Below are 21,842 nucleotides of genomic sequence, written 5' to 3'. Positions count from 1 at the left end.
GCAATGATCAGTCATACCGTGGCTGATTGGCTAGTTTACCTTTTTTTCTTCTTTGTTGTCCATTGTTCTCCCCAATTTCGTGATATCCAATTGGTAGTTACAGTCCTGTCCCATCGCTGCAACTCCCGTGCGGACACGGGAGAGGCGAAGGTCGAGAGCTGTGCGTCCTCCGAAACACAACCCAACCTAGCCGCACTGCTTCTTGACACAATGCCCGCTTAACCTGGAAGCCAGCCGCACCAATGTGTCGGAGAAAACACCGTACACCTGGCGACCGTGTCAGCGTGCACTGCACCCGGCCCGCCGCAGGAGTCGCTAATGCACGATGGGACAAGAACATCCCTGCCGGCCGAACCCTCCCCTAACCTGGACGATGCTGGGCCAATTGTGCGCCGCCCCATGGGTCTCCCGGACTCTAGTGGCACAGCTAGCACTGTGATTAAGTGCCTTAGACCACTGCGCCACTCGGGAGGCCTTAGCTTGTCTATTTATGTAACTATTTAGTCTGCAGTTTTCTCGAAATTGGCCTATTTTGAAAATGTCTAATATATCTTATAAATGCCTCATGAGCTTAGTTCAACGGTCATACCCCATCAGAACCCAAATACAAGCTTGTTTTACACCAATGTTTGCAAACAAAGAAAGTGTAAACAAACCCTATATAGCCTCAAAACATGGTTAACACTATAATTTTGATATCATGGATGGTTAGTGCTAGCATCCATTGCGCGGTCTATGAATTTGAGAGTGGTTACATTTCTCCAGCCCCATCCCTGAGCTTTTTACCAAACCAGGGGCGGAGCGTCTGCTTTGTTATTGTTTCTACTGCTGATTGCCGCTTTAAGAATATATATTTCACTGTGACCTGCTGCTGCTGACTATCAGTCAGTGAGGCAGTCTATTGCTGCGTGAGTGAGTGAGTGAGTGGTGGGGAGGGGGAGGGCCGGAGGGGTGTGTGTGTGTGTTGAGAGAGCGCTGCAGCAGGCAGTTGAGTCACTTGAGTGAGAGGAGACAGAGCAGCACCTGTGCACTTCATGACAACTTTTTACAAGTTGGCTATGTAGGCTATTTAGATTGTCATTATGGAGACACCTATTACCAACCCTTTCCCATAAAAAATATTAACACACTAGAACTGATCAAGAAATAACATCTACAGAGCACAGGGAAATGATTTTAGGCGCACTGGAGTGCATTAGATAAATTCACTCAGAGGTGGTTTAAACTGCATTCTAATGTCCACTTTGCTTATGGAAAACCCTGTATCAAGATAAGGATTTTATGGATGCTCAGTTCCTGGGTCTCGAGAGCTGCCCCAGTGGAACTTTGAAATAAGTTATGGAACTCTTTTGCGTGCTTCTGTTATGGGTAAAAGTCCATAATGAAATTGACATTAAATGTGGAGAATGAAACATTTGCATCTGTTAGTCATCAAGTAGCCTATTAATTTATGTTATATTGTAGGCTACATAAATATGTTAAAAAGATGATATCACTGGCGTCATTGTGGTCATTAAGTCTGAGGTGCTAAAGCAGCTCCTTAAACTTGACCCCCCAAAAACGTCTGGGTCAGATGGGTTAGATCCTGGGTTAGATCCTTTCGTCTTTAAGGTTGCAGCCCCTATCATCGGCGAGCCTATCGTTCACCTTTTTAACCTGTCTCTCCTCTCTGGGGAGGTTCCCGGTGCTTGGAAGGCAGCCACGGTGCATCCTTTATTTAAAGGGAGAGATCAAGCTGATCCTAACTGTTATAGGCCAATTTCTATCTTGCCCTGTTTATCAAAAGTGTTGGAAAAACTTGTCATATATTTTCTCTGGTATGCAATCTGGTTTCCGCTCAGGTTATGGATGTGTCACTGCAACCTTCAAGGTCCTAAATGATGTCACCATTTCCCTTGATTCTAAGCAATGTTGTGCTGCTATTTTTATTGACTTAGCCAAAGCTTTTGATACGGTAGAATATTCCATTCTTGTGGGTCGGCTAAGGAGTATTGGTGTCATTGAGGGGTCTTTGGCCTGGTTTGCTAACTACCTGTCTCAAAGAGTGCAGTGTGTAAAGTCAGAACATATGCTGTCTCAGCCACTGCCTGTCACCAAGGGAGTGCACCAAGGCTCGATCCTAGGCTCCACACTCTTCTCAATTTACATCAACAACATAGCTTAGGCAGTAGGAAGCTCTCTCCTCCATTGATATGCAGATTATACAGTTTTATACTCAGCTGGCCCCTCCCCGGATTTTGTGTTAAACGCCATCAAAGCTTTCTAAATGTCCAACAAGCTTTCTCTGCCCATAACCTTGTCCTGAACACCTCCAAAACAAAGATAATTGTGACGAGTACTGATATACGAAGAGGCAGGGCGCAGATGCAGGAATTAACAAGGTCAAGGTTTACTTAATAATGAGAAAGAGAATAAGAAAGAGAGAGTAAACGACACAACGCTTAACAATCACACACAACACAATACAGAACAGTCCAGAGCTAAATAGGGGTGGTGATGAGATGATGAGGTGCAGGTGCGCTGGAGGTGATTAGGGTGTGTTGGGTTTCCATTCCGGTGTTGCCGAGGTGGTGCGCTCAGACCGGTGGCTCAGTAGACCGGCGAATCAGAGCGCCGGAAGGGGAGCAACAGGAGGAGACATGACAATCATGTGGTTCAGTATGAAGAATGCTTGAGATAGTCACTTCATACAAGTATGGAGTATGGGAAGATAGTACACTGTCCTTCGCTCAGCACATAACCAAGCTGTAGGTTAAGGTTAAATCTAGACTTGGTTTTCTATATCGTAATCAGTCCTCTTTCACCCCAGCTGCCAAACTAACCCTGATTCAGATGACCATCCTTCCCATGCTAGATTACGGCGAACTAATTTATAGATCAGCAGGTAAGGGTGCTCTCGAGAGGCTAGATGTTATTTACCATTCGGCCATCAGATTTGCCACCAATGCTCCTTATAGGACACATCACTGCACCCTACACTCCTCTGTAAACTGGCCATCTCTGTATATCCGACGCAAGACCCACTGGTTGATGCTTATTTATAAAACCCTCTTAGGCCTCACTCCCCCCTATCTGAGATACCTACTGCAACCCTCATCCTCCACATACAACACCCGTTCTATAAGTCACATTCTGTTAAAGGTCCCCAAAGCACACACATCCCTGGGTCGCTCCTCTTGTCAGTTCATTGCAGATAGCGACTGGAACGAGCTGCAAAAAAACACTCAAAGTGGACAGTTTTATCTCCATCTCTACATTCAAAGACTCAATCATGGACAATTTTACATCTAATTTATGTAGCCAGAGGCCAAAATAAGATCTGTACCGCATCGCTGTGCGCCTCTCAAATTTTGTAACAATGTGGAAGGCTTCGTATAGCTCCGCATTGACATGATTGGTTGACAGTAGATGAGGGCAGGAGGTCCTGTAAAAACACAAACTCACTTCCATGACAACTTTCTTCACAACAGCTCAGCGCTGCTCCGCGAAGCGCAAGAAGTATAAAGGTCCTGACTTCTGCAGAGGCCATATCACCGTAACTTCTGCACGGCCAATGCAGACATTGAATTGACCATGCAGTGCCTTTTACTGACACTTGTGGCTGCTTCGTGTGATGTATTGTTGTCGTTTCCTTTTTGACCTTTGTGCTGTTGCCTGTGCCTAACAATGTTTGTACCATGTTTGTGCTGCTACCATGTTGTGCTGCTGCCATGTTGTGTTTCTACCTTGTTGTTGTCATGTTGTGTTGCTACCGTGTTGTTGTCATGTGTTGCTGCCATGCTGTGTTGTTGCCTTAGGTCTCTCTTTATGTAGTGTTGTGGTGTCTCTCTTGTCGTGATGTGTGTTTAGTCCTACTTTTTTTTTATCCCAGCCCCCGTCCCCGCAGGAGGCCTTTTGCCTCTTGGTAGGCCGTCATTGTAAATAATAATAATAATAATAATAATAATTAACAATTGCTAATCAATTTCTGCCACTTGTGTAGCCTACCTGGAACTGGCAAATATATTTAATAAGTAGCCTATAACTACAGTTTATTGTTGTTGTAGCCTTGTGTTATTATGAAATTATTAATGGCCATGATTAGTTAATTAAATTGGAAGTTATCAATCGTGATCATGGTCACAGCTCTATAGCAATTGCAGATCAGCTGTTGTTAGAATGCATAAGATTGACGGTAACAGTCAGTCAGATTAGGCTACAGGTCAAAGAAAAGAAAACAATGAGTGTTGTTGACAAGCATATTCAGTTCATATCCATGTTATTCATATTTGTTTCAATGATTGAAATTACGACCCCATGCTTAGTAGCCTATTCTAACAGGCTATTGGGAAACACAAGCACTTCTTACCTTGATATCGCCTCGCTATTCTTAGTCTGTCAATTTGAACTAAGAAAGCTGCTAAATCATTGAGCTTTACATCTTGCCTACATCTTGCCTAGGCTACTGCAGGCAATCTGAAATTAGATGTAGGCCTATCAGGGGCTATTTGCTACCTTCACCAAGCTAAGCAAACCATAGCAAAGTTGAACTACAATCATAAACCCAGATTTTTGTCAGTAGCCTATGCCTATTGAAATGACAAGTCAATCTTACAAATAGGCCATTTATAATAGTTTGTAGTCTTGACATCTGGCACATAATAACAGCACAATTGCCAGAAAATAGCCTAACATTCATTTTTTAAAGTTCGTCCAAGAGATTTCAATATCCTCTGTCCAACTTTTCACCACTCAAACTCTCCTGTCGGATTTCTCTATAGTTCTGCACATCCACAAAAGGGATTTATTTACAATCATAGCAGTCAAACGAGTTACAGTGCCTTGCAAAAGTATTCATCACATAATTAGTTAAATAAAGTCCACCTGTGTTTAATCTAAGTGTCACATGATCTGTCACATGATCTCAGTATATATACACCTGTTCTGAAAGGCCCCAGAGTCTGCAACACCACTAAGCAAGGGGCACCACCAAGCAAGCGGCACCATAAAGACCAAGGAGCTCTCCAAACAGGTCAGGGACAAAGTTGTGGAGAAGTACAGATCAGGGTTGGGTTATAAAAAAATATCAGAAACTTTGAACATCCCACGGAGCACCATTAAATCCATTATTTAAAAATTGAAAGAATATGGCACCACAACAAACCTGCCAAGAGAGGGCCGCCCACCAAAACTCACGGACCAGACAAGGAGGGCATTAATCAGAGAGGCAACAAAGAGACCAAAGATAACCCTGAAGGAGCTGCAAAGCTCCAAAGCAGAGATTGGAGTATCTGTCCATGGGACCACTTTAAGCCGTACACTCCTTTACAGAAGAGTGGCCAGAAAATAGCCATTGCTTAAAGAAGAAAATAAGCAAACACGTTTGGTGTTCGCCAAAAGGCATATGGGAGACTCCCCAAACATATGGAAGAAGGTACTCTGGTCAGATGAGACAAAGATTGAGCTTTTTGGCCATCAAGGAAAACGCTATGTCTGGCGCAAACCCAACACCTCTCATCACCCCGAGAACACCATCCCCACAGTGAAGCATGGTGGTGGCAGCATCATGCTGAGGTGATGTTTTTCATCGGCAGGGACTGGGAAACTGGTCAGAATTGAATGTTATGAATAGTTATGCACGCTCAAGTTTTCCGTTTTTTTGTCCTATTTCTTGTTTGTTCACAATAAAACATATGTTGCATCTTCAAAGTGGTAGGCATGTTGTGTAAATCAAAGTATACAAACCCCCCAAAAAATCCACTCTAATTCCAGGTTGTAAGGCAACAAAATAGGAAAAATGCAAGGGGGGTGAATACTTTCGTCTCTCTGGAAAATTATCTTGCGAGTTTAAGACGTTTTATCTTGTGACATATTCAAATTCCTAAGTCCTTTATTACGACATGATAGCACAAAATAATTATTATTTTGATAGAAAACCTAATTTAAAAATTTGCTTGACGATATTATGGAAAAAGGGTTTAGACCAATTCTATTGGATATACAGTATGTGGCAGCTCCTCTCTTGCTTCGACCCCAAAAATGTGGGCTGGTTTTTAAGCCTTGTGTGTAGGTTTTGAGGGGTCATTGTGCTATACATTTTTGCTAGACCTGGCCACCGTGCATGTCATTGGAGGAGTGGGTGAGTGGCCGACTTCCCCCCCATATAGTTTTTCTGTGGCTACAGCTAGAGATGCAGGTGTCATTTGGTTAGCTAGCAAGACATTTGAATCACTTTGCTAGCTAGCTATGCTGGACTTTGTCAGAAGGGGTGATGTGTACGCGGCAGTGAAGTCAGGCGCAGGACACAGAGAAGCAGGATGACTACTTTACTTAAAGTTAACACGCACAAACAAAAGGTCTCCACAATACTGGAGGAGTAACACACTCTGTGCGTAAAAGGCGAACTAGATATGCCGAACATCAACAATACAAAATGACAATAACACACAAAGGCCAAACGTAAAACAAGGGAACTTATATGTTACACAATCAACACAAAATAAGCAACAGGTGTACAAACTAGACAACACAAGACAAACACCGAAAACATCGATCGGCAGTAGCTAGTACTCCGGGGACGACGAACGCCGAAGCCTGCCCGAGCAAGGAGGAGGAGCAGCCTCGGCGGAATCCGTGACAGTACCCCCCCCCCTTGACGCGCGGCTTCAGCCGTGCGCCGACCCCGGCCTCGGGGACGGCCAGGAGGACGCGGAGCAGGGCGAGTGGGATGACTCCGGTGGAACTCCGTCAGGAGGGAGGGATCTAAGATGTCCCTCCTAGGCACCCAGCACCGTTCCTCCGGACCGTACCCCTCCCACTCCACGAGATACTGCAGACCCCCCATCCGACGTCTCGAATCCACGATGGACCGGACTGAGTACGCCGGAGCCCCCTCGAAGTCCAGTGCGGGCGGAGGAGCCTCCCGTATCTCATTGTCCTGGAGTGGACCAGCTACCACCGGCCTGAGGAGAGACACATGGAACGAGGGGTTAATGCGATAATCATTTGGCAGTTGTAACCTGTAACATACCTCGTTCAATCTCCTCAGGACTTTAAATGGCCCCACAAACCGCCGACCCAGCTTCCGTCAGGGCAGGTGAAGGGGCAGGTTTCGAGTCGAGAGCCATACTCGATCTCCAGGTGCATACACTGGACCCTCACTGCGGTGGCGATCGGCGCTCGCCTTATGCCTACGGATAGCCCGCTGCAGATGGACATGCGCAGTGTTCCATGTCTCCTCCGAGCGCCGAAACCATTCATCCACCGCAGGAGCCTCGATCTGGCTCTGATGCCAGGGTACCAGAACCGGCTGATACCCCAACACACACTGAAAAGGGGTCAGATTCGTAGAGGAGTGGCGAAGGGAGTTCTGGGCAATCTCTGCCCAGGGGATATACCCCGACCACTCCTCCTGCCGGTCCTGGCAATAAGACCTCAGAAACCTACCCACATCCTGGTTTACTCTCTCCACCTGCCCATTACTCTCAGGGTGGAAACCCGAGGTAAGGCTAACCGAGACCCCCAAGCGTTCCATAAACGCCCTCCAGACACTAGAGGTGAACTGGGGACCCCGATCAGACACTATATCCTCAGGTACCCCGTAGTGCCGGAAGACGTGAGTAAACAGGGCCTCAGCAGTTTGTAGGGCAGTAGGGAGACCCGGCATTGGGATGAGACGACAGGCCTTAGAAAACCGATCCACAACGACCAAAATAGTGGTATTCCCCTGGGAGGGGGGAAGGTCCGTGACAAAGTCTACCGATAGGTGAGACCACGGCCCTTGTGGAACGGGTAGGGGTTGTAACTTCCCCCTGGGCAGGTGTCTAGGCGCCTTACACTGAGCGCACACCGAGCAGGAGGAGACATAAACCCTCACGTCCTTTGCCAATGTTGGCCACCAGTACTTTTCACTAAGGCAGTGCACTGTCCGGCCAAAACCAGGATGTCCAGAGGAGGGTGACGTATGAGCCCAATAAATTAGTCGATCACGAATCTCGAGCGGCACGTACTTCCGCCCCTCCGGACACTCTGGAGGAGTAGGGTCGGTACGTAACGCCCGCTCGATCTCCGCATCAACCTCCCACACCACCGGTGCCACCAGACAAGACTCTGGCAGTATGGGAGTGGGCTCAATGGACCTCTCCTCTGTGTCATATCGCCGGGACAGGGCGTCTGTCTTAACGTTCTGTGACCCTGGTATATAGGTGAGCTTAAAGACAAACCGGGCCAGAAACATGGCCCATCTAGCCTGACGAGGGTTCAGTCTCCTAGCTGCCCGGATGTACTCCAGGTTACGATGGTCAGTCAGAATGAGAAAAGGGTGTTGAGCCCCCTCAAGCCAATGCCTCCACACCTTTAGGGCTTGGACCACAGCTAGCAGCTCCCTGTCCCCCACGTCGTAATTATGTTCCGCCGGGCTGAGCTTCTTAGAGTAAAAAGCACAGGGCCGGAGTTTAGGAGGCGTGCCCGAGCGTTGAGACAGTACAGCCCCAATACCCGCCTCTGACGCGTCCACGTTCACTTGGAACGCCAAAGAGGGGTCCGGATGTGCCAGCACCGGAACCGAGGTGAACAGGTCCTTCAGATGTCTAAACGCCCTGTCCGCCTCAGCCGACCACCGCAAACGCACCGGGCCCCCCTTTAGCAGGGAGGTGATGGGAGCCGCTACCTGTCCAAAACCCCGGATAAACCTCAGGTAGTAATTGGCAAAACCCAAAAACCGCTGCACCTCCTTAACCGTGGTAGGAGTCTGCCAATTACGCACGGCTGAAACGTGGTCAATCTCCATCTCCACCCCTGATGCGGACAACCGATGGCCCAGGAAGGAGATGGACTCCTGGAAAAACAGGCATTTCTCCGCCTTCACATACAAGTCATGCTCCAACAGCCTACCCAACACTCGACGCACCAGGGCCACATGCTCAGCTCGTGTAGCAGAGTATACTAGAATGTCATCAATATACACCACTACACCCTGCCCATGCAAATCCCGGAAAATCTCGTCCACAAATGATTGGAAGACTGAAGGAGCATTCATTAACCCGTATGGCATGACGAGATACTCATAGTGATCCGAGGTGGTACTAAATGCTGTTTTCCATTCATCTCCCTCCCTAATGCGCACCAGGTTGTAGGCGCTCCTGAGATCCAATTTTGTGAAGAAGCGCGCTCCGTGTAATGACTCCGTCATACTCGCAATCAGAGGGAGAGGACAACTGTATTTAACAGTGATCTGATTGAGACTACGGTAATCAATACACGGGCGCAAACCTCCATCCTTCTTCTTCACAAAAAAGAAACTCGAGGACGCAGGAGAAGTGGAGGGCCGTATGTATCCCTGTCCCAGAGACTCGGCGATGTATGTCTCCATAGCCGCCGTCTACTCTTGAGACAGAGGATACACATGACTACGCGGAAGTGCAGCACCTGCCTGGAGGTCTATCGCACAATCCCCCTGTCTATGAGGTGGCAATTGTGTCGCCCTCTTCTTACTGAACACGAGTGCCAAATCATCATACACAGGAGGAATGTGCAGTGCGGCATTTGGTTCGGACTTTCCACCGTGGTCGCCCCTACGGAAACACCTATACACCGCCCGACACACTGATCAGACCACTCCCTGAGAGCCCTCTGTTGCCACGAAATGGTGGGGTCATGAGAGATTAACCAAGGAAGCCCCAGCACCACGGGAAACGCAGGAGAGTCGATCAGATACAACTGTATGATTTCCTCATGACCCCCATGTGTCTTCTTCTTTAGTGTCGCTGTGACCTCCCTAATTAAACCTGATCCCAAAGGACGGCTATCTAGGGCATGGATAGGAAAAGGCACTTCTACTGGTAGGAGGGGAATCCCTAACTTAACAAAGAAATTACGATCAATAAAATTCCCAGCTGCGCCTGAATCGACTAGCGCCTTATGCTGGGAATGAGATGAAACCTGGGGAAATTCAACTTGAATACACAAGTGGACAACAGAGAGCTCTGGGTGAGTTGGGCGCCTACTCACCTGAAATGACTCATCAGTGCGTGACCTGTTGCCTCGATCCCCAGGAGACCCTCCCCAGCACTGAGCCGCAGTGTGTCCTCTACGGCCACAGTTGGTGCAGGGACGGCCTCTCTCCGGGTCTCTCTCCTCCTCTCTCTAGCACCAGCACCCCCCGAGCTCCATAGGGCTCGGCTCGGCGGTGCTGGGGGATGGAATGGACGGCCCCAACTCCGGACGTCCGCGGGTAGCCAGCAGGGTATCCAGACGGATCGACATGTCCACCAACTGATCGAAGCTTAGGTTGGTGTCCCTGCAGGCCAACTCTCGGCGAACGTCCTCTCGTAGGCTGCACCGATAGTGGTCGATGAGGGCCCTCTCATTCCACCCCGCATTAGCCGCCAGAATCCGGAAATCCAGGGCGAACTCTTGCGCGCTCCTCTTCCCCTGTCGGAGGACCCCCGCCGCTTTACCCTCTGGGGGATGATCGAAAACCGCCCTGAAGCGGCGGGAGAACTCCGCATAGCTGATGGTGGCGGCGTCTATTCCCCTCCATTCGGCATTGGCCCACTCCAATGCCTTGCCGGATAGACAGGAGATGAGGGCGGAAACGCTCTCGTATCCCGAGGGCGCCGGGTGAATGGTTGCCAGGTAGAGTTCTACTTGCAGTAGGAAACCCTGACACCCGGCTGCGGTGCCATCATATGCCCTCAGGAGCGAGAGCATAATCCCACTGGACTCCGGAGATGGAACGATGGGTCTGGCCGATGGTGGTGGTATTGTAGGAGGAGGTGTGGGCAAGCCTCCTCTTTCCCATTGGCTCAGAGTGTCCATCACATCCTGCATGGCGGTGCCAAGTCTACGGATCATGGCGTCCTGGCTGCTGACACGATCCTCCAGAGACTCTGTTACAACCGCTGGTCCTGCTGACTCCATGGTGGTGTGTGATTCTGTCAGAAGGGGTGATGTGTACGTGGCAGTGAAGTCAGGCGCAGGACACAGAGAAACAGGATGACTACTTTACTTAAAGTTAACACGCACAAACAAAAGGTATCCACAATACTGGAGGAGTAACACACTCTTTGCGTAAAAGGCGAACTAGATATGCCGAACATCAACAATACAAAATGACAATAACACACAAAGGCCAAACGTAAAACAAGGGAACTTATATGTTACACAATCAACACAAAATAAGCAACAGGTGTACAAACTAGACAACACAAGACAAACACCGAAAACATCGATCGGCAGTAGCTAGTACTCCGGGGACGACGAACGCCGAAGCCTGCCCGAGCAACGAGGAGGAGCAGCCTCGGCGGAATCCGTGACAGACTTGAAAAACTGTTATCCACAGTTAGCATATCACTTAGTTGTCAATCAAATGTATTTGGCATCGATCAATTGGGAGGGCAGGCAAGAAAGTTTCCATTCAGGTATCAAAATTTGGGTTGGGACAAGCATGCATTGGCAGGCAAGCTGCAGAGGGGTGAGCAGGCTACTATTCCCCATTGTTTATCAGTACCATTTTGACGGCGTACTACAAGCTGAAAAAGTTTGAGAGGGTTTATCTACTCCCAAATGTAAGAGGATTCCTGTGGTAAGATGTAAGACGTAAGATGGTGCCGACAGATATGGTAGCTCTGCTTCTAGCTCCTAAGCAACTTTGCAGCATTTTGTTTTTTTGTGTGTTATTTCTTACATTATTAGCCTAGAAATTGTTTTGCGTTATTACATACAGCCGGAAATAACTTTGGGATATCAGAGCGGCGGTAACTCACCAGCATTACTACCAGGAATACGACTTTCCCGAATTGGATCCTTTGTTCGTAGCCCCCAGGGCAATTGAACTGATTCCAGAAGCTGATCCAAAACACAGCCGGCGGAGAAGAGGTATTCGGAGTGGACTTCTAGTCCGACTCAGGAGGCGCGCACACCATCCACTGCTTCCGAGTATATTACTCGCTAATGTTTAGCCTCTGGATAATAAAGTAGACAAGCTCAGGGCGAGGATCTCCTTCCAGAGAGACATCTCACGGAAACATGGCTCTCTCGGGATATACTGTCACATTCCATACAGCCAGCTGGGTTCTCAGTACATCGCGCAGACAGGAATAAAGAACTCTCCGGTAAGAAGAAAGTATGAAACGTTTTTTTTTTTATTCAAAAAAGAAAACAAATGTATGCACTCACTAACTGTAGTCGCTCTGGATAAGAGCGTCTGCTAAATGACAAAAAATAAATAAATAAACTACTCATGGTGTGATTGTGATAACATACATTTATGGAAAACGCTACCGAAGTTCTACCAACACATTGACTGTAGTACTCGCTCTGAGAAAACATTGGACCACTGCTACTCAACTTTTCGAAATGCCTACAAGAGCCTCCCCCGCCCTCCCTTCAGCAAATCTGATCACGACACCATTTTGCTCCTCCCTTCTTATAGGCAGAAACTCAAACAGGAAGTACCCGTGCTAAGGTCTATTCAATGCTGGTCTGACCAATCGGAATCCATGCTTCAAGATTGTTTTCATCACGCAGACTGGGATATGTTCCGGGTAGCCTCTGAGAATAACATAGACGAATACACGGATACGGTGACTGAGTTCATCAGGAAGTGTATAGGAGATGTTGTATCCACTGTGACTATTAAAACCTACCCAAACCAGAAACCGTGGATAGATGGCAGCATTCGCTCAAAACTGAAAGTGCGAACCACCGCATTTAACCATAGCAAGGTGACTGGGAATATGGCTGAATACAAACAATGTAGTTATTCCCTCCGTAAGGCAATCAAACAGGCAAAACGTTAGTACAGAGACAAAGTAGAGTCGCAATTCAACGGCTCAGACACGAGACGTATGTGGCAGGGTCTACAGACAATCACGGATTACAAAAGGAAAACCAGCCACATCGCGGACACCGACGTTTTGTTTCCGGACAAGCTAAACACCTTCTTCGCCCGCTTTGAGGATAACACAGAGCCACCGACGCAGCCCGCTACCAAGGACTGTGGGCTCTCCTTCTCCGTGGCTGACGTGAGTAAGAAATGTAAGTGTGTTAATCCTCGCAAGGCTGCCGGCCTAGACGGCATCCCTACCCGTGTCCTCAGAGCATGCGCAGAGTGTTTATGGACATATACAATCTCTCCCTATCCCAGTCTGCTGTCCCCATTTGCTTCAAGATGTACACCATTGTTCCTGTACCCAAGAAAGCAAAGGTAACTGAACTAAATGACTATCACCCCGTAGCACTCACTTCTGTCATCATGAAGTGCTTTGAGAGGCTAGTTAAGGATCATATCACTTCTACCTTACCTGACACACTAGACCCACTTCAATTTGCTTACCGCCCCAATAGATCCACAGACGATGCAATCGACATCGCCATCACACTGCACACTGCCCTATCCCATCTGGACAAGAGGAATACCTATGTCAGGATAATGTTCATTGACTATAGCTCAGCATTCAACACCATAGTACCCTCCAAGCTCATCATTAAGCTCGGGGCCCTGGGTCTGAACCCAAACCTGTGCAACTGGGTCCTGGACTTCCTGACGGGCCCCAGGTGGTAAATGTAGGAAACAACACCTCCACGTCGCTGATCCTCAACACAGGAGCCCCACAAAGATGCATGCTCAGCCCCCTCCTATAATCCCTGTTCACCCATGACTGCGTGGCCAAGCACACCTCCAACTCAGTCATCAAGTTCGCAGACAACACAACAGTAGGAGGCCTGAATACCAACAATGACGAGATAGCCTACAGGGAGGAGGTGAGGACCCTGGGAGAGTGGTGCCAGGAAAATAACCTCTCACTCAACGTCAACAAGACAAAGGAGCTGATCGTGGACTTCAGGAAACAGCAGAGGGAGAACACCCCTATCCACATCGACGGGACAGCAGTGGAGAAGATGGAAAGCTTCAAGTTCCTCGGCGTACACGTAACTGACAATCTGAAATGGTCCACCAACACAGACAGTGTGGTGAAGAAGGCGCAACAGCGCCTTTTCAACCTCAGAAAGCTGAAGAAATTTGGCCTGGCACCTAAAACCCACAAACTTTTACAGATGCACAATTGAGAGCATCCTGTCTGGCTGTATTACCGCCTGGTACAGCAACTGCACCGCCCGCAACCGCAGGGCACTCCAGAGGGTGGTGCGGTCTGCCAAACTATCTGCCCTCCAGGACACCTACAGCACCCGATGTTACAGGAAGGCCAAAAAGATCATCAAGGACAACAACCACCCGAGCCACGGCCTGTTCACCCCGCTATCATCCAGAAGGCGAGGTCAATGCAGGTGCATCAAAGCTGAAAACAGCTTTTATCTCAAGGCCATCAGACTGTTAAATAGCCATCACTAGGTGGCTTCCACCCGGTTACGCAACCCTGCACCTTAGAGGCTGCTGGCCTATATACATAGACTTGGAATCACTGGCCACTTCAATAATGGAACACTAGTCACTTTAATAATGTTTACATATTTTTGCTTTACTCATCTCATATGTATTCTATTCTACTGTATTTTAGTCAATGCCACTCCGACATTGCTTGTCCTAATATTTATGTATTTCTTAATTCCATTATTTTACTTTTAGATTTGTTGTTTTGTGTGTATTGTTGTGTATTGTTAGATATTACTGCACTGTTGGAGCTAGAAACACAAGCATTTCGCTACACCCACAATAAAATCTGCTAAATATGTGTATGTGACCAATAAAATGTAATTTTGATTTGATTTGGTATTTACATATTTGCAGAAATCTATTCAGGTGTATTTTGTGGCTTTTGGTGAATGTTTTCAAATGATTTATAGTCACACTTACACATGATGGCAAATGGCTTATGTGCATATACAGTAGACCTACTGTAGCTCTGACTGGCTATGGTGCACCGGTCTGTGTAGAGTTCGGTCCTGGACAAGACAGATGTTTTTATTAGGTTTTATTTACTTCAGTGACTATTAATTGTCCAAACACACGGCCGCTTTCCCACTCTATATTGCTAAAGAATTTTCACAAATGCCTTACTATACGTCATTCCCAAACATTGTAAGAATTTATGAAAACGTGAAAAGGACCACATCTATGTGCATCTATGTCATAAAATGTTAAAATAGGCGTCATATTCTCCCTGTTGGTTTATATGAACAGATGTTACTATGATTTCATGTTGCTAAAATGCTGTCAGTTCCACTTTAAAATGAATATTTTGTTTTTCTTGAAGAGAGATTATGATATTGGTTGCAGGGTTGGGGTCAATTCCATTTAAATTCCAGTCAATTCAGAAAGTAAACCGAATTCCAATTCCAATTAATTAATTTCCTCATTGAAAAGCACTGACAAAAATATTCATGCACTTTTCTCTCGCATTTCAGTACAAAACACACAAAATTGAGAATCGAAAAACTGGAATCTATTACCCGTTTGTCTTCAATGATGTCATGGGTTTTGAGAAACAGAGTGGCAAAGGAGTGAATGAAGATGACCTCATCAAAGCACTGACAGGACATGTAAAAGAGGGTCACAAGGTAAAATATCTCCAACACAACAGCACTGCATGCTCATTAGTATGTGAAAGAGATTTTGTGAGGGAATTATTAAATTCCTGCCATTGTTTACATGCTGGAACTCAATATGAACTCACAATGATGTCTTGTTCTTGTACTTTGTCTAATTCTGTCTAGTTCAATCCGATTCATCCACTGACCGAAGGCGATTTGGGCTACAATAAATCTCCCAGTCCAAGTGACAGAGCCCACTGCCTGGTCAGTCTGATTCCAGCAGATAAGATTGCGCTCATGGATGATGATGTCATCAAGAAGATGAGGGCCATTAGAGTAAAGGCCAGTGAATTGGGTAAGTGGAGAAATACATTATTGAGCACTATTACTGTAGTCACCGATATTTAAGATAAAATATATACTGTAGCGACCCTGGATTATAAACACAGATATCGACTCTGCTACTTGAGCACGCTTTTGTGGCAGAGTCGATGGCACGCTGGGCTTCGGGCCAGAAGGTTTAAGGTTTCAGCCGCACTCCTTGCCTGTTTCATTACAATACTTTATTGTCCTTTGTGCTCACAACCCAACCCCCTGAGACACACACACTCACACACACCCCAATGGTCTAGAAGCAATGGGTCAGTCACAGTACACATAGGCAAATACTTATTAGAGACTCTTTTTCAGGAATTCCCCAAATGGTCATCCTCACCAGGGCTGATATGGCTTGTCCATTGGTGAAAGACAACTTGAGAAATATGTATCTAAGCAAGTATATCAAGGAGAAGGTGAGACACTTTCTTGAACTTAATAGGGTCATAATACTCCCAAAGTTAAAGGGAAAGTTCTGTATTTTACAACTTTTACAACTTTTGTAACAGGCACCTGCATGCCCCTACCACTCCAATTGATTTTTAGCTAGCGGTGGTATGAGTTAACTGAAGCTTGTAGTGGCTGTTTAAAGAAAACCAATGGATTACAGTTTCTCCTTGCCCATAAACTACTAAGGTTGAGGAACCATCTACCTTATGTTGTAAAATACTGAACTTCCCCTTTAACTCACATTGTATGGTGAGCTGAAATGTACATGACTCATATTCATTATTTGATCTCAAATTCAAGTGACAATAGATTCTAGCAACAACAAAAACAATTACATCACTATCCAAACATTGACAACACAGTCCCAATACTTTTGGAAGGCACGTGTGTATGTGTATATTAAACTAATTTTATGTTTTTGTTGAAGATGGAGAAATGCAGTATAAGGCTGGGTGTCCCAGTGAACTGCATCCTTCCTGTGAGGAACTACCATGAGGAAATCGACTTGGACAACGAGATGGATGTGATGCTATTGAGAGCACTGAAGCAGATGGTCAACTTTGGAGACGATTTCCTAAAGGAGATGGAACAATCTTAAACAAAACTTGTGCCTAAGCTATCGACACCATCTGTGTGCAGCATGCCCGACATAGTATAACATGTATTGTGGTCTCAGCCATAGTTGAAAATGGCAGAAACAGCTGCCCATTGATATAGTGTGATAGAATGAAATGCGCCTTAATAATAACAAAATAATAATACAGCATCATCATGTGTACCAGTAAGCAATATGCTATTAATTTATCTAAATGTTGATAATACGATCTGTGTTCTCTATTGATGTCTGTTTGATCTGAGTTTGATTGGTTATACCTAGAAATTCCTAAAGGCGCATGCCATGTTTGTTTTGTGAAAATACTTATTACAGGTGACTTGAAGCCGAATCATTTGAATCAAGGACCATTTGTCACGAGAATTTCTATCTCTAATTAATCAAACTTAATGCTTTGAATAACTCCCAGAGGGTGTAAGGCTCTGGTTTAATCATTAATTAAACGAAGGTGTCGCAACCAACAAGAATGATCTGTATGTTTTAATCATGGAGAGCTCTGGCGCCAAAAAACATACATACAGGTTTTATATCCCTTGACACACAAAGGCACTTTGCTCCGCCCACCTTTAAACCATTTCTTAGTCCCCTTCACCCTGGAATGCTTTCTCAACAGTTTCTAACTTCCCCCCTCTGTTAGTGGGTTGACACTACATTATAACTCTAACACCATTCACACATTTATACTGTATTTGGGGTGAAATCTTTTAGTCATTATTCTTAAAATACAAATTAATCTATCAATCCACCCCTTTGACTAAATGTTTTCACATTCAGGATAAATGTATTTACAAGCATGATTAATCTCAGAGATTACGTCAGAACTAATAAACATTTCATCCAATTGCGGTCTTTCAGGGTCAAAATCCTCGTCATCCACCAAGCCTGGAGGATCGTTTTTCACATTCCCCTGGTCAGAGTCCGGAGTCGGTCCATCTCTCATCATTGTTGAGATACTGCATTTCACCAACGCCTTACTCACCAATCCTCGGACACAGGGAACAAGACAACAACCACATAATGCAAGAATACCCATACAAACACTGACCGCCCCTAAGATGGTGGCTGCTATGGTTTTCCATTTACCAAACATTTCATCAAACCACCCAATCCACGATGTACTAACTTCTGAGTTCTCAGTTCATTCTTCACTTAGTGCAGTTAATTCTGCAAGAGATCTGGTGACTGTCCCATCCAGTGTGGTGTTGTTAGGGATAAATGTGCAACAATGGCTTATCATTCTATAGACACCGGCCCTTTCTGCCTGATCTAGAGCCAACCTCTTTTACTAAATCATGAGTGGGATGGTGGATAATTGTTCAGAGATCCCTTTTACTGCATCCCTAGTCTAGCCAATAAATCGTTGTTGGTCGTAATAGATATAATTAATCCAATCCACAATTTTGTTTATTGTCACCCACCAAAAGAACGTGGTAGTAAACCCTTCCCCTAATTCTTTCATAGCTTGTTATCCATCCGATACCCCCCTTGGTATCCCAATCGCATCCATCTAAATAGGGCTATTCTCCTTGTTAAAACTCCTCCTACGTCTGTTTAACCCTTTCCTTGGTTCCTGGTGACTAATTCTAACTAGCTGAATCAGTAGAACCAGGGCGCACGTATCTAGCCACCCTTTTGGTATTCTCTGCCTTATACTGCCTTTACTGGCACACGCCCACCACACATCGGTTACAGGGGCTGTAAGGTTTAGAATTCTCTCCTGTGCTTCCGAACTTAAGTCAGTCACATTACTACTATCTCCAATTGATAATTGGTGATGTCTTTGTTTCTCTTTACCCCCCATCTGGATGTTCAGTCCCCCTCAGTCTCATATCCCCATCCCCAAGTGTGTTTAAACACTTGAGTCTAGGAACAATCCGCCGTGGGGGCCGAACACGAATATAATGGGATTCCTTAATCCCAAGTTGCTTATTGACCTGTACCCCACCCGTTGGCTACGTCCCTAACCTTTATTTTGAATCCTACAGTCTGCCCTTCTCTGACTCCCATTTTGTAGGCCACTCGTCCTTGACGGTCAGTATGTCGGGTCGCTTCTCTTCTCTTTTACTTCTTAACAATGGTAAGGGCATAGCGTAATTGGTGGTGGATCTTGACATATCAAGACCATCGCCGAGACTATGATGCAGCTCAAGTTATTCCTCTTCCCAAAAACCGCCAACCCTCTCCTGTCCTCAGTCTTTCTGCTTGGTATCACCCCATACTCACACCCTGAGAACACACTACAGTGATGATAGGTCGGGGTAGGAGATCTTCGTTAACAGAGGTGATCCCCAGACCCTATTGGTCAAGTTCTTCTCTCTAACTCTGCGTGTGTTCAGCGGTGCTTGTATGTGTTCTTACCTTTTTGCAGTGGATAACGTGGACCCAGGTTGCTCTTTCTGCTATTCTAATGGCAAAGGCAGTGACCAATATAACCTGATAGGGCCCTTCCCAACAGGCCTGCTTCCAGTCTTTCTTCTTTAGGGACTGGATGCTCACCAGTCACCTGGTTAGATAGAGTGGGTCACCTTCTCCTTTAGTTCACCTGTGGGGCACAAAACCTCTGACATACCGCTCACATAATTTTTTTTAAAAGTTTTTTGTCCTCTCCTTCGTATATTATTTAATCCTACCACTAGCCTCTTCCCCCCTCTTGACACATGGTTCCGCTCATGTGTCAATATTACCACCTACCTAAACAATCACTTAGGTAATATTGGTAATTTATCATCCAATTGCCATCCCTTATTTATTTTTGAGACTGTCCCTTGCTTCTTTATTGCTCCTCCCACTTCCTTTGTCTTTTATGGCGGCTAAATTCGACTTTCATTCAGTTCAGAATCAATAGTAATCTAATCAATCAATCCCTTATCTTGTAAAAACACTCATGTTTAGTTCAAACTCTGTTCTACCCCGGCTCTCCCGGGCTTGACCTGAAGACTGATGGTTGGACATGACAGGTCCATACTTAAATCTTTCAAACCTAACACAAACCCCCCTTCATGCTGTAATCAATCAAGAAGATAGCAAAGGAGAGACAGGTTTTAGCCTGAACTCTGCTCAACCCTGGTGCCGCTCCCTTCACAATGTTTGAAGAGAGACAAAAGACAGCCATGGATTGAAGTAAGAGCAAGCACTTCGACCCTAGGTCACCTACGTCTTCTGCCTAGCAACAAAGAATTTAAAAAACTCTATGTTCGTGATTAACCCAGTTATATCTAATAGCCCACTAAAAAAAACTCCCTCATCACCATCTTTAAATCACAACCAATGTCATATATCCCTCTTTACTCTCTACCATTTGGGTAAAATCCCTGTTATGTGTAGGAAAAGCTAAGACTGTTTGGGAAGTGAGCAACTTTTTTCTCTTCATAAATTGTTCTTCCTCCTCAGAGTTCCAAATGATTTTACCATGGGCTGCCATTGCCTTCCCATAGATAAGATCACTTAATTTACCAGTATGCAGTACATAATGGAGTACCCAAGCTTTACAGTAGTCTATCATTCCCAAAAAGCTCATCATTCTTCCTCTATTTCTGGACAGCTAGTCCCTATCTTAAATTATCCTATCCAGCTTCCTATTATTACTATCTTCCTGATCTTATTACTAAATCAATGATCTAGGCAATAGCTGTTTCGCATTAGATTGTGCCTTCCTCTGATTACTGCAGCTCATTGCATTAATTTAGTTTCAAATACCAACTTGTTGTTTATTAAAGCATAATAAAAATGAAATGTAAATGACAATATTTGATAATATCTCAACTTACTTCTATCCCGTAAAAGTAATCCAAGATTAGTACAATTGACTAGCAACAGGTATCCCTCATTCAGGGAAAGCTCTCTCCCTCTTCTGTTAATTTAATGTTTCAAATCCTATTATTACCTAATTATAATCTTCTTCACACTTTTCACAGCACTATAAATTACCCCCAATTTGATTAAATAAACCATCCCAAAGTCCTCATCTCATGCCCCCAGAACCACCAGTGTGGATGACCAATCAACACCAGAAAGTCAAAACAGAGCCCAGAGGCCATTGAAATCACCCAACAAACCGTTCCATCCCACAGCATAGTAAACACCACCTATGAACTGTTGAAAATCCCCTAAATTCAACATAACAACCCTTTATAAACATCATACTAGGTGTGATGTTTTTTATTTGAAAACCCAATTGAAAAACAACAATCAAAGATAACATTCCAATGAGATAAGCTAATCTCTTTCTCCTGGTTATACATTTTGTCAACCTTCAATTACCATCAGTAATCTAAAGATGGTAAGTACACACAAAACATGATACAGATATCCCCAGTCCTAACTCATCAATAATCGTTTGTATCAATCTAATTCTCATAACTAATCTCACAATGATTATTGAACCCCTAAATCTGCTCCATGTGATCTCATCTCAAATGATCCATTATCAATTATTTTATCAACCCCCTAGGAAAATCTGTCTCCCCTTCTATTGTTCCTTTCGCCCCTGTAAATGTCATTTTTCATTCATTAGCCAATACAATCACATACTCCGTGTAAGACATTATATTTTATCCCAGGCATCCCCTTAACATAATGCTATAGGAGACTTCCATCAATCCTGGAAGACACTATATAATACCACGTTTCATTAAGTTCACTACACCTTCTAATATAAACCTATAACACCTTTCTATTAATTTAATCATCGCAACCTGTTGCATTTATGTTTTTAAAATATAAACCTATTGTTTAATAACTTCATACTTATAACCAATGTTTATTCAATCCATCATCCTAATAGTAAAAACGATATCCCATTGTTCACGTAACGAAACCAAATTATCGTTTTAGAATTCACCACTTATTTTCATACACCACTGGTGTTACCCAACCTATACAATAAAGTAATAATCATTAGACTTCGTCAAATAAATGCTTTTCATTCAACTAT

General features: G+C 45.1%; 1 protein-coding gene across 2 annotated transcripts in view; it reads left to right on the top strand.

Annotated features, from left to right (window-relative positions):
• LOC121570370 (interferon-induced protein 44-like) overlaps positions 1 to 17,376 on the top strand; it is a 42,325-nt gene extending 24,949 nt beyond the window's left edge. For both annotated transcript variants that reach the window (XM_041881830.2, XM_041881829.1), the window contains 4 exons: positions 15,346 to 15,498; positions 15,655 to 15,826; positions 16,162 to 16,262; positions 16,724 to 17,376. In XM_041881830.2, coding sequence (XP_041737764.1) covers positions 15,346 to 15,498; positions 15,655 to 15,826; positions 16,162 to 16,262; positions 16,724 to 16,894 — 597 coding nt within the window. In that variant the 3' untranslated portion in view covers positions 16,895 to 17,376. The remainder of the gene's footprint in view (positions 1 to 15,345; positions 15,499 to 15,654; positions 15,827 to 16,161; positions 16,263 to 16,723) is intronic.
• The last annotated feature ends 4,466 nt before the right edge of the window (positions 17,377 to 21,842 follow it).

This window comes from Coregonus clupeaformis, unplaced genomic scaffold, assembly GCF_020615455.1.
Source record: "Coregonus clupeaformis isolate EN_2021a unplaced genomic scaffold, ASM2061545v1 scaf0119, whole genome shotgun sequence".
NCBI lineage: Eukaryota > Metazoa > Chordata > Actinopteri > Salmoniformes > Salmonidae > Coregonus > Coregonus clupeaformis.
This window is presented reverse-complemented; position numbering and strand designations above follow the sequence as displayed.